Below are 17,745 nucleotides of genomic sequence, written 5' to 3' on the forward strand. Positions count from 1 at the left end.
AAGAAGAAGAAAGAGGAGAAGAAGAAGAAGAAAGAAGAGGAAGAAAGAAGAAGAAGACGACGACGACGAAGAAGAATGAGGAGAGAGTACAAAGAAAAGAAAATGATGATGATGATGATGATGACAGCTATAAAAACCATGGTGGTTTGTGGCAGTCCTCGTTAATGATAGTAGTGGTGATGATATAAAGGTGAAGATTAGTAATCATGATGATAATGATGATTATTAAAAAACAACAGTGGTGGTGATGATGGCAGCCATGATGACAATGGTTCTAATGACAGCAGCTGAGTGAGGTCCATACCATGATGATGAAGACGATGATGATGATGATCATAACGATATCAATGATGAATCCAATGCTTGCTATGGCTACGATGGTTTTGTGGAGAAACTGAAAAGAACGATAATGCTCATTATAGTAGATACAATAACAAAGAATGATGATGATGATGATGATGATGATGACGATGATGATGATGATGATGATCTTCATGATGATGATCATCATCCTCATCATCATGATGCTGGGATGAACTGCTAGTGTCAATACAGGTAGTGTTTGTGTTAAAATAAGGAGAATGATGCTGATGATGACGATGAATTGCTATAGCAACAGAAGAGGAGGAGGAGGGTGGTGCTATATCAGAGTGAAGGTGGAAAAGGGATTAATTCTTTAGCATTCAAATGATTCACATTGTTTTGAATTAATGATGCATTTTCTCACAGCTATGAGATTTCGATGATATGATTGTATATTTTTAGAATTACATTGTAGGGTAAGTATGAGAGGTTAGATCTGGTCAGTCTAAACATAAAGCAAGTGGAATATCTGGGCCTGATATGGCCAATTTAAATGCTAAAATGTTTTAACAATTCACAGGAAAGGAATTGAGATAAGTATTCATTTCAGAGAGTAGAATGGAAGCAGTACATGACATATTGGGCAAGTACCTTTAATTTGGGATTCAGGGTCAACCCAATCCTTGCAAATTAAATTAGGGAGATGGGATGGAAACTGTGTGGAAGCTCATCAGATAGTGTGCTAATGATTCTGCCTGAAGAAGAAGAAGAAGAAACTTTTCTCCTTTAGGCACAAGGCCCCAAAATTTTGGGGGAGGGGGCAAGTCGATAAGATCAACTCCAGTACGCAACCAGTACTTAATTTATCGACCTCAAAAGGATTAAAAGCAAAGTTGACCTCGGTGGAATTTGAACTCAGAACATAGCGACAAGCAAAATACTGCTAAGCATTTCACCTGGCATGCTAACGATTCTGCCAGCTTGCAGCCTTTATAATAATAGTAATAATAATAATCCTTTCTACTAAAGGCATGAGGGCTGAAATTTTGGAAGAAAGGATTGGTAGATTACATCGCCCCCAGTGATTCACGGGTACTTAATTTATCAGCCTTGAAAGGATAAAAGGCAAAGTCGACCTCGGCAGAATTTGAACTCAGAACGTAAAGCTGGACAAAATGCTGCTGAGCATTTTGCCTGGCATGCTAACAATTCTGCCATCTCGCCACCTTTATAATAATAATATAATAATAATAATAATAATAATAATAATAATAATTTTGGTCCAAAGCCAGCAATTTCAGGAGAGAGGGTAAGTTGATCACACCAACTCCAGTGCCTAACTGGTATTATTTTATTTAAGGAGGTGAGCTGGCAGAAACGTTAGCACGCCGGGTGAAATGCTTAGCGGTATTTCGTTTGCGTTACGTTGGGAGTTCAAATTCCGCCGAGGTCGACTTTGCCTTTCATCCTTTCGGGGTCGATAAATTAAGTACCAGTTACACACTGGGGTCGATGTAATCGACTTAATACCTATGTCTGTCCTTGTTTGTCCCCTCTGTGTTTAGCCCCTTGTGGCAATAATAGAAATAGGAGTGGCTGTGTGGTAAGTAGCTTGCTAACCAACCACATGGTTCCAGGTTCAGTCCCACTGCGTGGCATCTTGGGCAAGTGTCTTCTGCTATAGCCCCGGGCCAACCAATGCCTTGTGAGTGGATTTGGTAGACGGAAACTGAAAAGAAGCCTGTCATATATATGTATATATATATGTATGTGTGTTTGTGTTTGTCCCCCTAGTATTGCTTGACAACCGATGCTGGTGTGTTTACGTCCCCGTCACTTAGCGGTTCGGCAAAAGAGACCGATAGAATAAGTACTGGGCTTACAAAAAATAAGTCCCGGGGTCGATTTGCTCAACTAAAGGCGGTGCTCCAGCATGGCCGCAGTCAAATGACTGAAACAAGTAAAAGAGTAACAGAGATTATTTTATTGACCCAGAAAGGATGAAAGGCAAAGTTGATCTCACTGGAATTTGAACTCAGAATGTAACGACAGATGAAATGTCACTAAGCATTTTTCCTGGTAGGCTAAGGATTCTATTAGTCATGAAGAAAGCAATTTTCTTTAAGGGAAAGAGATAGTTGTCACCATTAACCCTCGTACTTGAAATGACAAAATTGTTGTACACTCACGTGCACCCCCCCGCCCCCCCGCAATTCAAAGATCCAGCCACATCCATGCACAAATCATGATGATTTCTGCCTGAGAATTTCACGGGGGAACAAGGGATGAAAGTACACATGTCTGTGGAATACTCAGCCACTTACACATTAATGCGATGAGCAGGTAACTCAGTTTGATTAAGCTACTGATGACTCATCACCAAATGTGACAGAGATCCATTTTGCTTCTTGCTTTGCATTTTACGAGTAACAACACGAGATAGCAAAAAATAGAAAAAAAAAGGAAAGGCAGGGGGGGGAAAAGTCCAAATTTGCAAATAAACTAAAATGCAAACAACAATGGTGATAATTACAACAACTAATATAATTGATTTTTCTCAAAAAAAAAAAAGTTCAATATAACAAACAACAACAAAGATAACCTAACAATTATCAAGAGAGCAAAAAATCACATTTCACACCTCCATCTATTTCATTTTATTGTCTCTTGTTATTGATGTTGTGAGTTAATTTCTTATAGTTTTATTTGATTTAGTGAATTATTTTTAGTTAGTTTATTGGGTTTTGTTGCTGTTTTGCATTCTGATTTTCTTTAATTTTTTTTTTTTGAAATTCTGTTGTTTTACTGTTTAATTGTGTTGATCATAGATTCTGTTATTCTTTTCTCATTTTTATTTTATTTTTTGTATAAAAAAATGTTTATTGTATATTTATTGTTTTATTCTTTATTGTTCTTGCTAGATATTGTTGTATCCTTTACTGCTTTTTTTTAAAATTGTTGTTGTTGTTGCTGGTGTTGTTTACTAATCTTATATATTGTGTTATTTATTTATTGCTTCACTTGTTTTTAAGTTGTAGACTTCACATTTCTTTTAATTTTGCCTGATTTTGTTTTTCTATTTTATTAGTTATCAATATTTGTGTTGTTATTAATAAGAGCGAGCTCTCTGTTTTTTGGGGCATTTTTTTTTTTGTTTTTCTTTAAAAAAAAATTAGAAATTCTTGAAAGTTTCTCAAAGACTATGGTTAGCCAACCCTTCTTAAATCAGTCAGAAATTTATAACCCATCCCATCCACACACACACACACATCATCATCATCATACAAACTAATTAACATTTACCCACTATTTTTATGTCCTTGCACCACCAACCAACCACTCTCTCTCTCTCTCTCTCTCTCTCACTCTCACCATCAGTGGAGTTCTTTATTTTCTATCACCTCCTTACGAAGACACACATACACACACACACACACACACACACATACATACACACACATAAACAAACGCACACAAAAATGCATACAAACATGCACTCTACTCGGCAGCTACCAAATTCTTCCTTTATTTAGCCACAGCAGAACTACCATAACAATTACAAACTCTTCTATCACCACCTACACTACCATCACCACCATCACCACTACAGATATGTAAATTAATTTTTGCTCCACCCCCTAGCCTTGTTCCAATTACAGTCCAATCCTATAATACACCCACTCTAACCCACCTATCAAACATGACCAGATTTCCCTCTATTGCTCTCTTTCTCTCTCTCTGCCCCCCTCCCCATCATCATCACTACCATATCTATAGTTTCCAATCACCACCACAACCTACACACAAATACACACACGCACACACACAAAATATAGTACCCCCATAATCTTCCCTACTTCCACAATCAAGCTCTAAAGCATGCATGCATGCATCCAAACATACATACATACATGCATGCACACACACACACACATATATACACACACTGTCACCATCATAACTAAATTTCTTCACCCAACCACAAACACCCAGCAACCATACCCAACATAATCACATTCTTAAACATCCCATGCATCACATCACATCACATCACACTATTACCTTCACTATCCTCCATCCATACCCATCACAACAAAGCCTCTTTGCAGTCATTTGACCTGCTAAAAATAGCAGCCATATCTCTCTCGAATCACACTACTATCTTAAAAGAAAAAGGATGAAAAAAAAAAAAAAGGAGTTGCTGGTTAATGTGATTCTGGGTTACCTACAGAAATAACAATAATACACAAAAAAAAAAAAAACAAGATGGTCACAGCTGGAATGCCTTTAATCATAGGTTTGTGAAATCAGGGTTGACCTGGGACCAAATGACAACAACCAACCATTGGTACTCTGAAATCCACCCACTACCACAACCACCACTACATTTTATAAAGCTGCCTATCATTCTCAGCAATTACTACAGTTAGACCACACACACACCATACACATGTACTCAGCACCCTGCTACACACAATATACCACCACCATCATCAATCTCACACCTCCACGCATACATGGCTCAAATGCTGCTCATCCCAATCTATGACTTGATAACTTAAGATAATAATATATTTCAATTAATTAAAATGATTTATAATCAGGTTCCAGTATGAACACTGGTACTTAAATTTTTTTCTTTTTCCTAAAAACCCTACCCCATTGTAAAACTGTTCAGGAGTTGGTGGGGGGCATGGATAAAAGACAAAAGGCTGATCCTAGCAAGATAAAAACACAAAGTAAAAACACATCATTAAATACAATAAAGCATTAAATCTGGTGCTTTGCTGATTGCAGTTTTAAGTTTGTGCCTGACCAATTCGGTTACTCTACCACTTTTTATACTAATAATAATAATAATGGTTTCAAATTTTACCAAAAGGGCAGCAATTTTGGGAGAGAGGGCTAGTCAATTACATTGACACCAGTGTTCAATTGGTACTTATTTTATCAACCCGAAAGGATGAAAGACAAAGTTGACTTCAGTGGAATTTGCACTCAGAACATAGCAACATAATAATAATAAATAATAATAATAATAATAATAATAATAATAATCATCCTTTCTGCTGGAGACACAAGACCCCAGATTTATTGGGTTGGGCCTAGTCAATTATATCAACCCCAGTATTTCACTGGCACTTAATTTATCAACCCTGAAAGGATGAAAGGCAAAGTTGACTTAGAACATAGCAACAGATGAAATTCCGTTAAGCATTTCGCCCAGCATGCTAACAATTCTGCCAGCTTGCTGCATAATAATAATAATAGTAATAATAATAATAATAATAATAATAATAATAATAATAATAATAATCCTTTCTACTGGAGATACAAGGCCTCAGATTTATTGGGTGAGGCCAGTGTTTCACTGGCACTTAATTTATCAACGCCAAAAGGATGAATGGCAAAGTCGACCTTGGCAGAATTTGCACTCAGAATGTAGCGACAGGCAAAATACTGCTAAACATTTCAACCAGCATGCCAACAATTCTGCCAGCTTGTTGCATAATAATAATAATAATAATAATAATAATCCTTTCTACTGGAGATACAAGGCCTCAAATTTATTGGGTGGGGCCTAGTCAATTATATCGACCCAAGTGTTTCACAGGTATTTAATTTATCGACCCCAAAAGGATGAAAGGCAAAGTCGACCTCAGCGGAATTTGAACTCAGAACATAGCAACAGATGAAATTCCGTTAAACATTTCACCTGGCATGCAAACAATTCTGCCAGCTTGCTGCCTAAAGTAATTGTTTCGAATTTTGGTGCAAGCCCAGCAAGTTCGGTGGATGGGGGAGGGGATAAGTCGATTACATCAATCCCAGTACTCAACTGGTACTTATTTTATCAACCTCGGAAGAATGAAAGGCAAAGTCAACCTTGGAAAAATTTAAACTCAGATGAAGACAGATGAAATACTTAGCAACAATTCTGCCAGCTCTGCACCCTAAACAACAACAAGAACAGCAGCAGCAACAGCAACAACAATAATGCCAGACACTGGCTCCTGATCTTAACTGATTGGAAGTGTTATGATGTACATGTATAAAAGAAGGGCTGCAGCAAATACTCTGCTCACTACCACAGCTGCTTGACCATAACCAGTTGAGCATGTCACCTTAGTAGCTGACATGTGCATCTCTGATAATGAGCTGTAGTAGTAGGGTAGCATCACAGCCATGTGTTGAGCAGATTTTCTGCTCAATTTGATTCTCAAGCCTTTATTCCCACCATAAAGCTTTGTCATTTGTTTTTCTGTCACTTTTAACCCCAAGGGTTTGCACAGCAACAGAGGGAAGCGCAATGGCACAGTGGTGAGGGGCAGCAGACTCGTGGCCATAAGAATGCGGTTTTGATTCCCAGACCAGGCATTGTGAGTGTTTATTGAGCAAAAATACCTAAGCTCCACAAGGCTCCGGTGGGGGTGGTGGTGAACCCCACTGTACTCTTTCACCACAACTTTCTCTCACTCTTTCTTCCTACTTCTGCCACAAAGCAGAGGAACCATGGTGTAAGCCACTATGGTGTGGTAAACTTTCAGACCCTAGTCTAGATTGCAAATCCTCTGTACCCCAGGATGGTTCAGCTCTCCACCCATTAAAAAGCTACCATTTACGGAATGAGGATAACAATGTAGCTTTCACGCCCGTGCAACCGCCAGTCTATCACATGTGGTGGGTGGATCTTCAAGTTGCCAAACACATTCTTAGTAGCTTAGAGTAGGCTTGAATTAGAGATTATTCTTTGTGGCTAATGGCGTGAGTCCTGATTGGAAGAAGAAGACAGCAACAGAACCTGCACAGCATATAAGGTCATTTAGATCTGTTATGTTTTCAATGTAGATTTTCATATTATGATCATTGTTAATACTTTGAGAATGGCTGACTGACAGATTCATTAGTATATCAGAAAATACCTTGTGATATTTAGCTTCCACTGATTTTGTTTAAATTTTAGATGCCACTCAGGTCAAATTTACCTTTCATCCCTTAAAAGGCAATGGATTGGAAAGTCGTTAGAGCATCAGAAAAAATATCTAGTGACATTTGTTTCAACACTACATTTTGTGTTCAAATTCTACTGCAGTCAACTTTGCCTTTCATCCCTCTGGGGTCAATGATAGTACTGAGGTAGATGGTATCCATTCCCCTGAAAATTATTGAACTTATCCCTAAATCAGAAACCATTATTATTACTATTATTGTTATTATTAAGAGAGCAAGCTGGCCAAATCTTTAACACACCAGACAGAATGCTTTGCAGTATTTTGTGCGTCTCAGCATTCTGAGTTCAAATTCCACCAACACTGACTTTGCTTTTCATCCTTTCGCAGTCATTAAAATAAGTACCAGTTGAGTACTGGGGTCAATGTAATCAACTATCCCTCTCCTCCAAATTGCGGGCCTTGTGCCTTTAGTAAAAAGGATTATTAATAATATTAATAATAATGACAATAAGGCAGTAAGTGGCAGAACCATTAGCAAGAAATGGTTTTTGAATCTGAAGACTTCTCATATGATACCAAACAGTCAGGAACCCCTCAGCAGTTTATCAAAATGGAATTGAATGACAGTTCATGATTTGGGGCTCTCCAAGAAAACAGCTGATTTATTAGCTTCCAAGCTGCAAGAAAAACCTACTTGATTTTTCTGCAAGTTTCATATTTCCAAAAGCAAGACCAGACTATTGTCGTCTTTTTTTTTTCAGAAGACAGGCAGCTTGTTTACTACTGCCATGACATCCCAAGTCATCCATGCAATAAGGTGTTACCTCATCATATAGTCCAACAGAATGATTATCTCTGGATAGCTCTAATCACAGCCTCAAGTGAGTTCTCTTTCACAATGGCAATGTTTATGGAGTGATCCAAGCGGATCACCTCAATGCATTTGCAAGAAAAACATGACATAAAAATGGTCATTGGCTTACTCAAATACCATGAGCACTACTGGATCATTTGTATAAACCTGAAAATGGTCAACTTTCTCACTGGTCAATATAAAAGCTTCACGAAATTTCTGTTATCTCAACATGTGGGACAGCCAAGCACAAAACGAAACTCTCAACACAGGAGAGACCCATCCATGAAACTCTGGAAGAAGGTATGCCAAACATTGTGAATTTGTGAACAACCCAGTTATAAACCAAGAAAAGAAAATTATTTCCTACCACTCTATACAAAGTGTGGCTGAATTAAACAGTTCATGAAGGCATTGAATATTGATGGTGAATGTTTTCAACATACAGTTTCTATTTTGTCTTTTGAGAAGATGAAAGCAGGTGTATTCAATGGACCTAAAATTCATGCCCTTATTTGTAATAAGGAATTTGTCAAGGAAAAGAATGATAAGGAGAAGGCAGCATGGCTGTCTTTTGTAGCAGTCGTACAAAGCTTTCTTAGTAACAAAATAAAACAGAGAACTATGAAGTTCTGGTTTTTAGAATGCTGTTAGCCTTTTGCAATCTTGGGTGCAACATGAGTGTTAAGCTCCCATTTCCTGAATAGTTACCTTGATTGATTCCCCAAGAATCTGTAAATAATAAACAGGGAGAGAGCTTCTATCAGGACCTCATGACCATGGAAAAGAGCTACCAAGGGTAAAGGGACAAAAATACAATGGCAGACCACTGTTAGAGCATCAAACAAGATTGTCCTGAGAAAGTCCACAAATGCAAGAGCAATAAACACAAAGTGTTGCCTCACCTGAACCTATTTGATCTTAGGATTCCATTAATATCAATTCTGTTGAATTACCCATCATATTTATGTACCTATCATCTTTATGTCAAAATATGTTAATTTTAGGTCAATTTAAAGTAGCAAGGATTAGCACATACTCGTATTTGATTATAATGGATGTTCCCCATTTAACAAATGGTGACACATTTTATTCTACACAAGTCATTTTTTAATCTTTTTTTGAACTTTAATGTATACAGTGATGTAACTACACATTCTTGCGAATATATAAAGAATATCTTTACCAAGATGGTTGCTCTGAGCCTAATTTTAAGACTGCATGGTGATAAATTTTTCAAATGGAGTATGTCAGCATGTGAGAGGCATCCAAATTTCATGTAAAATAAGAATGTTGAGTTGCAAAAAATCTAAAGCTTACAGAAAAAAACTTCAGATTTGAATTCAGCTCACTTAAATTAGGCAAGAACAAAAGCTGGTATCAATACAATGGAAACTTTGTTCCCCAGTGTTGTTGTTGTTGCTGTTATTATTATTAAGGTGGTGAGCTGACTAGCATACCAGGCAAAATGCTTAGCAGAATTTGATCCATCTCTATACATTCTGAGTTTAAATTCTGCCGAGGTCAACTTTGCCTTTTTCATCCTTTCAGGGTCAATGAATTAAGTACCAGTGAAACAATGGGTCAATGTAATTGACTAGTCCTCTGCCCCAAAATTTCAGGCCTTGTGCCTTTAGTAGAAAAGATTATGATTATTATTATTACTATCATTATTATTTAAGGTGGCAAGCTGGCAGAATCGTTAGCACACAAGGCAAAATGCTTAACAGCATTTCATCCGTCTTTATGTTTTGAGTTCAAATCCCACTGACATCAGCTTTGCCTTTCATCCCTTCAGGGTTGATAAGATAAATATCAGTTGGATACTGGTCAATCTAATCGACTGTCCCCTCCCACCAAATTTCAAGCCTCATGCATTTAGTAGACAGGATTATTATTATTATTATTATTATTAAACAAAATAACTTTACTGGAGAATGTAACAAAGTGTCAGTTGTCCACAACAGTGGCCATATATGTAACACTCTTCATTCAGATTGGAGAACTCTGTGGAGGATTTGTGCAGTTCCAACCAACACTGTCTTCTGTAGATGCTTTATCTTCACATTAACTGCTAGCTTTCCAGTACAGTTTGCTAGTTTGGTAATTATAGTTCCAAGGCTCCAACAACAACAGGTATAACACTCACCTTCTTTAATGATCAGAGACTTTTTATTTCCCAATTCAAATCATCATGTCTGACCAGCTTCTATTATTCTTTCCAATACAATGTCATAATTAGCACATGCTTATATCCATGATTAAACACGTTTTTACCACTTCTTCACCCTAACCACTACACCTGGTTTTCGATGTTCATTTCCATGATCACATTGGATCATTATATCCCACAGTATCCCTAACATGTTATTCTCAATTACTCCTTCTTGGGTTTACCCATACCACATCTTTACTTTATCCAATCTATGCTTCTCACACAGCTCCCAATGAATTATTCTTGCAACATTATCATGTCTTCCTTTATAATCTTTTTGGGCCAGGTTTCATCAATCATCATTATCGACATTTAACGGCTGTTTTCCATGCTAGCACAGGTTGGATGGCTTGACAGGAGCTGGCAAGGCCAGGGGCCACACCAGGCTCCATAGTTTGTTTTGGCTTGGTTTCTACAGCTGGATGCCCTGCCTAACACCAACCACTTTACAGAGTATACTGGGTGCTTTTTATGTGGCACCAGTGCCCACACCAATGCTTATTACATGGTGTCATTCTCACCTTTATCACTGCACAAACTGCACTTGTTACTTTCTTCTATATTATCAATCCATTTATTGGGTGTAATTTGTTCTAAGTACTTGTTCCTGCACAACACAGGTAAGCACTTCTGTCTCTGGCTTCAAGCACTTTCCTAAGCCAGTGTTACTTTCCAATGGTATCAGTATTCTTGCTCACCTTTCTCACAAACTGCTCATACATCATTTTTCCATTCCATTCTCTTTTGTCTTTCTTGTTCTTTTTCCTTTGTATTCCTCCACCTCCAAGCAAGTGTCTGTCCTGACTGTACCAGATATTCTCACACGAACAAGCAAGGGTTCTATGGCACTCCTGATATACCGCCCCACCCCCAAGCTGTTTCCTTCTGAGCATATATAAGTTTAATTAGTTCTTGCCCACCTTTGTGCCTGGTTAGATACAGCCTGTCAGAGTTGTTCTTAGAGTGGAAGACTCCATGTATTGTGAGAAATTTTCCTGATCTTTGGTCTATCCTCTGTAACTCCTCTTCCCTCCAATACCTCAATCTTAAGTACTTGAAATATATTTCTTCCATTCAGTTTTGAACTGGTACTATTATTGAAGACGTTGCACAGTATCCAATATTGTGATGCTGTTGATTGAAGATATTGTGTGCACCAGGAGTTTGTACTGTCTGTCAAGCCACAACAAGGGTCTCAGACAAACGGTACTTCATGCAGTATGCATGTAGTTCATCCTCATCATTTAACGTCTGCTTTCCATGCTAGCATGGGTAGGACAATTTGACTGAGGACTGGTGAGCCAGATGGCTGCACCAGACTCCAATCTGATCTGTCAGAATTTCTACAACTGGATGCCCTTCCTAATGCCAACCACTCCGAGAGTGTAGTGGGTGCTTTTACGTGCCACCGGCAGGAGGGCCAGTCTGGCAGTACTGGCAACGGCCACATTCAAAATGGTGTTTTTTATGTGCCACCTGCGCAGAAGTTAGTCCAGCGGCACTGGTAACAACCTCGCTTGAATGTTTTGTTCATGTGCCACCGGCACAAGTGCCGATCATGCATAAAGTGAAGCCAATTTTAGCAAAACACCAAGATTGTAGGGTATTTCTAAAGTTCCCAAATATTTCTTCAGGTTGAGTAGTATTGAACCCAATGCTTTGACGACAACATGGACAACCTTTTTTGTTTGACTCTCATAGCTTCCTTTAGTAGAAAAGATTATTATTAACTGGTAAGGGGTCAGAAATGAGAAGAGTAGCAGAGATGACATTCAGAGCCCATTTTGACATTCATTCCTACAGCTGTCCATAAACTAAGAACCCATGAAAGTGCTGGGGTCAACTGAAACGACAATACACTCTCCCTATAAAAATGTAACCATTCAAACAGAAAACTATATTGATTGTTCAGTATTATGACAAGGCTAGTGGACAGCAGAATTGGTAAAGCAGTAGATTAAGTTATTTTGAAGAATTTATTTATGCTTATGTCCTGTTTTCGAATCCCACAACAATCATCTTTACTTTTGGTTCTTTGGTGAGTGGGGTGGGGGATGATCAATTAATTAGGTACTGGTCAAGCAATCAGGACAACTAAACTGACCATACTAATCCCTACAAAATAAACAGTAACTATGCAGTAAGAAGTTTGCTTCCCAACCACATGGTCTCAGGTTCAGTCCCCTTGCATGGAACCTTGGGCAAGTGTCTTCTACTATAACCCTGTAGTGGACCAAATCCTTGTGAATGAATTCAGTAGACAGAAACTAAAAAAAGCTTGTCGTGTGTGTGTAACAGAGAAATCAGCTGTCAACATCTTTACTCTGTAAATTTCCTGAAGACGGTGCACTATGCCTGAAATATTAGAAATACCAAGTAATAGTTCTAAACATCATTCTGTTTAATTATTTTTTTATTTCTAAAACATGCTTTGTTTTGGGTTTAAAAATGTGTGAATGAATTTGGTAGACAGAAACTGAAAACAGTTTGTCATGTGTGTGCATGTGTGTGTGTGTTAGAGTTACTAAGTAACCGCCTGTATATAAATGCATTAGTATCTTTATATAACTGTGTGTATAAAATTGTGTGAGTGAGAGTGCTTCTTAGCATCTTTGCATGTATGTGTGTATGTATGCATATATGTATGTATTAATATATACGTAAGTGCATATATGTTAGTGTGTAAGAAAGTGAATTTGCATGTAAGCATGTATTAAATGCATGTGCATGTATGTCAATATGTGTATGTGAGTGTGTGATTGTGTATGTGCACACGTGCCCTCCTCTTCTTCCTCCTCCCTTCACTGGTATCACTATGTGTGTAAATATCCCCGTGGGGCAGGGTGGGAGGGGGACTAAAATGTCTTGGGTCATTCATGGCTGTCATTAGTTAGTGTGCCCCAACCCCCACCCATCAGGGGAAAAAGGATCCGGGGGGGGGGGCATGGGTGATGAATTAGTCCAGCAGCAGCAGTAGTGGAGGATCAGGGAGGGGGACAGTTATGATAGACCTCCCTTGTTAACCACTCCACCAACAATGCAGAACCACCCACACCCAGCACTACTTCCCCCCCCCCCGCACACTCACCACCCACTGGCTGACATGGTAGGGGAGGATTAGAGTACAGTGTTTATTAGTGTGTACTATAGCATGCAGTGTAGTGAGAGGACTGAGGAAGAAGTGGCGGGGGCGGGGTGGGGGAGAAGAGAGTAAATTACAAATGAATAGAGAAAAAGATGCAGAGAGAGAGAGAGAGGGGGGTGAGGCATGAGTGGGGGTTTGTGTGGAGCAGATGATGCCGATGATGATGATGATGAGGAGGAGGATGGAAACAATGCCGAGTTAGTTTGATGATAATGGAGATAAGAAGAAACATGCAAGTTACCAGAGCAAAAGTGAAATGATTTTCTTGATCCCAACAACAATAGTAATAATGAAGATTGACTATTGCAATGATGATGACAATGATGATGATGATGACGATGGTGGTGGCGATGGTGGTGGTGATGGTGCTGGTGGTGTTCTTTATGATGATAATGGTGGTGGTGATGATGATGATGATGGTGGTGGTAGTATTGATGATGATGATGATGATGATGGTGATGATGATAGTAGTAATGATATTAAAGGGACGGTGATGATGAATTAGTGAAACGTTACTAAAATGAGGCAAGAAGGTCTGTTCAGAATGACAATGATTATGATTCTCATCATCATCATCCCTGGCCACATCATGAGAATTATATTGACAATGTCAAGATATCTGCTGTGGTGGTGAAAAGGAGAAGGAAGAGAGGGAAAGGAAGAAGAAGAGGAGAGTAACGACAATCTGGAGGACAGGAGAACATTCCAGGCAATTTTCCCTCAACCTCTTCCTAATTGCCTACCACCACCACCACTACTACTATAATATACAAAGCCTCCCACACACCCTCAGCCTGTGCAGGAATCAAAGAAGAACACACACACACACACACACATACATACACAATATGCACCTATGCCCACCCAGCCAACACTTGACACACAACCACCACCACCACCACCACCATCACCAACACACCAATACAATCAGTCAACCACTAATTCCACCATCACCATCAACAAAAGAAAACAAAAAAAAATCGCAATGTGACAAAGAGAAGCAGAAGACTTGGTAAGAAAAGTACAATAGTGCATGTCACCAAGAAAGAGAGAGACAGACAGACATAGACAGATGGACAGACTGATAGAGAAATAGGCAGCGGGCTGCAGTCAGAGGAAGGAAGAGTTTATCAGAGAGAAGGCCTGGTGAGGGGGAGGGCAATAGGTGTGTAAGTCTCATACTGTGTCCTGTTATAACTGTGCTTGGCATTTCTACTGCAAGCCACTGTGACCTTATTGGGTGATTTGGAGTAGCCCTGAGGACTTTTGTCTTCATAAGATATAATCCAGGACAAGTTATATTAGTGGAGTCTACTCTCTCGTCAAGATATACCAAGGGAGGGAGTAAGACATAGCATTGGTGATGGTGGTAGTAAGCATTTAGTTGGTTGATGTACAATGACGGTTCAATTCTTAGTTGAACTCTTTGTTTTCTATTTTAGTTACTCTAACATACCAGTGCCATGTAAACAGCACCTGTGCTGGTACCACATAGAAAGCACCCATGTTGGTGCCACATGAAAAGCACACAGTACACTCTGTAAAGTGGTTGGCATTAGGAAGAGTATCTGGCTGTAGAAACCATGCCAAAACTGACAATTGGAGCCTGGTGCAAGTTCTCCAGCTTGCTAACTCCTGTCAAACAGTCCAACCCATGCCAGAATGGAAAAGAGATGTTAAATGCTGATGACACCAGCTGTCTCTTAAACCCTAGTTAACATCCTAGCAAGAGATGGGCTTCTTTTTTTGGCCATTTAATCAAAGAGGGAAGGGTAGAAACCATGAAGGGTCATTTATGTTGGGGTTTTTTTCTTTCAGAGACTCCAAGAGAAGAAATTATTCTCAAGCTAAGAGACTTGTCTCAAATGTTTGCAACAGAGTGAATTCTGCTGAAAGTACCCAAGGACTAGGACAAGGAGGGGTGGTATTAATTCAAGATTACATCTATTACCCAAAAATTCAGAATACAAAGAGCTAGGATAAATACCACAAGGTACCTTACAGGTCCACTAATCCACTACCCTCAACTGTTTATTTTCTCAACCCTGAAAAGATGAAAAGTAAGGCTGCTCTAAGTGGGATTTGAACTCAGGATACAGTGAGTTAGAATGAGTGCCACATGGCAGCCTGCCCAGCACTCTAGCAGCTCTGCTAATGCCCTAAGAAAGCTGACTTTAATGATAAAATATGTTACATCAAAATGTAGTTGTCAGGTAATACCTTAACTCTTTAGCATTTAAACCAGCCGTATCCAGCCCATGGCTCAGTTGTTAGAGCATCAGACTCCCAACAATGTGGTAGTGAATTCAATTTCCAGGTGCAACTGTGTGTTGTGTTCTTTATCTCACATTGCTCCAGCTCACTCAGCTGCAGAAATGAGTTGAGACATCACTGGTACCAGGCAGTATCTGTCTTTGCATTTCCCTTGGATAACATCAGTGGCATGGAGAGGGGAGGCTAGTATGCATGAGTGACTTTAACTCTAGGTGCAATCCTGTGGTCATTCATGACTGAAGTAGGTTTTTACCCTTTATCCAGCCCAAATATTCTACTTGTCTTATGTTCAACCTGGCCAGCACCAATCTCTCACACCTAACCTACAACGTCATTCTAAAATAAAACTATCACATCATTGAAACTTCAAAGCTACAAGATAGGCCATGATTAATTTCTAAACAATGTGAACAAATAAGCATTATGTTTGACAGAGAAATCTGAATGCTAATGGGTTAAAGGCTACAGAATGTTTGCAATAACACCCTAAACTAAGCAAGCAGCCATGCATTAAGGACAACAAGTGAACATATGTAGGAAGGAGATATGACAATACTGGTACAAACATGTGATGTATGAATGGACAAAAAAAATTTTGGGTTCAAAAAGTATTCTGTACTGACTGACAGTAGAAAGTGCTGATGGTAGAATGAACCTAGGGTAGAGATGGGGGCTAGGGGAAATAAGTAATGAAATGAAATCTCAATACTGGACCATAACCATTTAGCATCTAAGCCAAACATATCCAGCACATGGCTCAGTGGTTAGAGTGTCAGGTTTACAATCATGAGGTAGCATGTTCAGTTCTTGAACTGGGTTGAGTGTTGTGTTCTTGAGCAAGGCACTTTATTACACATTGCTCCAGTCACTCATCTGTAGAAATGAGTTGCGACATCACTGGTGCCAAGCTGTATCGGCCTTTGCCTTTCCCTTGGATAACACTGGTGGCGTGGAGAGGGGAATCTGGTATGCATGGGTGATTGCTGGTCTTCCATAAGCAACATTGCCCAGACTTGTGCCTGGGAGGGTAACTTTCTAGGTGCAATTCTATGGTCATTCATGACCAAAGGGGGTCTTTATCCAGCTCAGATATTTTACTGGTTTTATATTCAAACTGGCCAAATCTGGCCTTTCATACCCACCCTACTACTAATTCATTCAACAAAATAATCAGTCACATCATGGTATGAAATCTCAAAGCTATGAGATAATAAATGATTAATTGAAAACAATGTGAATCAATAAACCTTGCATTTGACAGAATAATCTGAATGCTAAAGAGCTAAAGACAAGAGAACGCAGGGTCAAGATGAATAAACAAGGGTAATAAACTAATATGAAGAATTCATCACATCAGAATAAAAAACCAGACATCATGATCATGATCATGATAATGATTATGGTGATGAAATAAATTATGCTCCCATTAACGCCATTTTCTATAATTCTGCTGCCATCAATCAGTGCCTTATGGCTAAATAGTTATAATGTGTGAAGGCACGTGGTTTAGTGGTTAGGATATTTGGCTCACGATTGTAAGGCCAGGAGTTCAATTCCTGGGGGGCACATTGTATCATTGAGCAAGACACTTTATTTCACACTGCTGGCAAAAATGAGTAGTACCTGTATTTTAAAGGGCCAGCCTTGTCACACTGTGTCATGCTGAATCTCCTTGAGAAGTACGTTAAGGGTACGCCTGTCTGTGGAGTGCTCAGCCACATGCATGTTAATTTCACAAGCAGGCTGTTCTGTTGATCAGGTCAACTGGAACCCTGGTCATCGTAACCAATGGAGTGCCAGTTATGCTGTATAATAAACTAGCAGCAGTACCTGGTTTTGCATGACTATTACTACTTAAATTCACGTATATGAATTCCCTATATTTTAGGTAAAATTACTTTAAAATGGAGTTGACAGTCTGCAGTTGTTCTGAAGATATTACTGATTCACTCAAATTTGTTGCATTCAAGTAAATCTGAAGACAATACAAGTTGAATTTCTT

The 17,745-nt window shown here is 39.0% G+C and overlaps 1 protein-coding gene across 12 annotated transcripts in view; it reads right to left on the reverse strand.

Annotated features, from left to right (window-relative positions):
* The window catches only part of LOC115217392 (ral GTPase-activating protein subunit alpha-1), a 288,611-nt gene that overhangs the window by 42,192 nt on the left and 228,674 nt on the right, over window positions 1–17,745 (reverse strand). The window contains exon 49 of one of the 12 annotated variants that reach the window (XM_036507633.1): window positions 330–394. The exons of the other annotated variants lie outside the window; for them this stretch is intronic. Coding sequence (XP_036363526.1) covers window positions 345–394 — 50 coding nt within the window. The 3' untranslated portion in view covers window positions 330–344. Of the gene's footprint in view, window positions 1–329; window positions 395–17,745 lie in introns of those variants that run through there. 12 annotated transcript variants of the gene reach the window in all.

This window comes from Octopus sinensis, linkage group LG11 (genome assembly GCF_006345805.1).
Source record: "Octopus sinensis linkage group LG11, ASM634580v1, whole genome shotgun sequence".
In the NCBI taxonomy this organism is placed as follows: domain Eukaryota; kingdom Metazoa; phylum Mollusca; class Cephalopoda; order Octopoda; family Octopodidae; genus Octopus; species Octopus sinensis.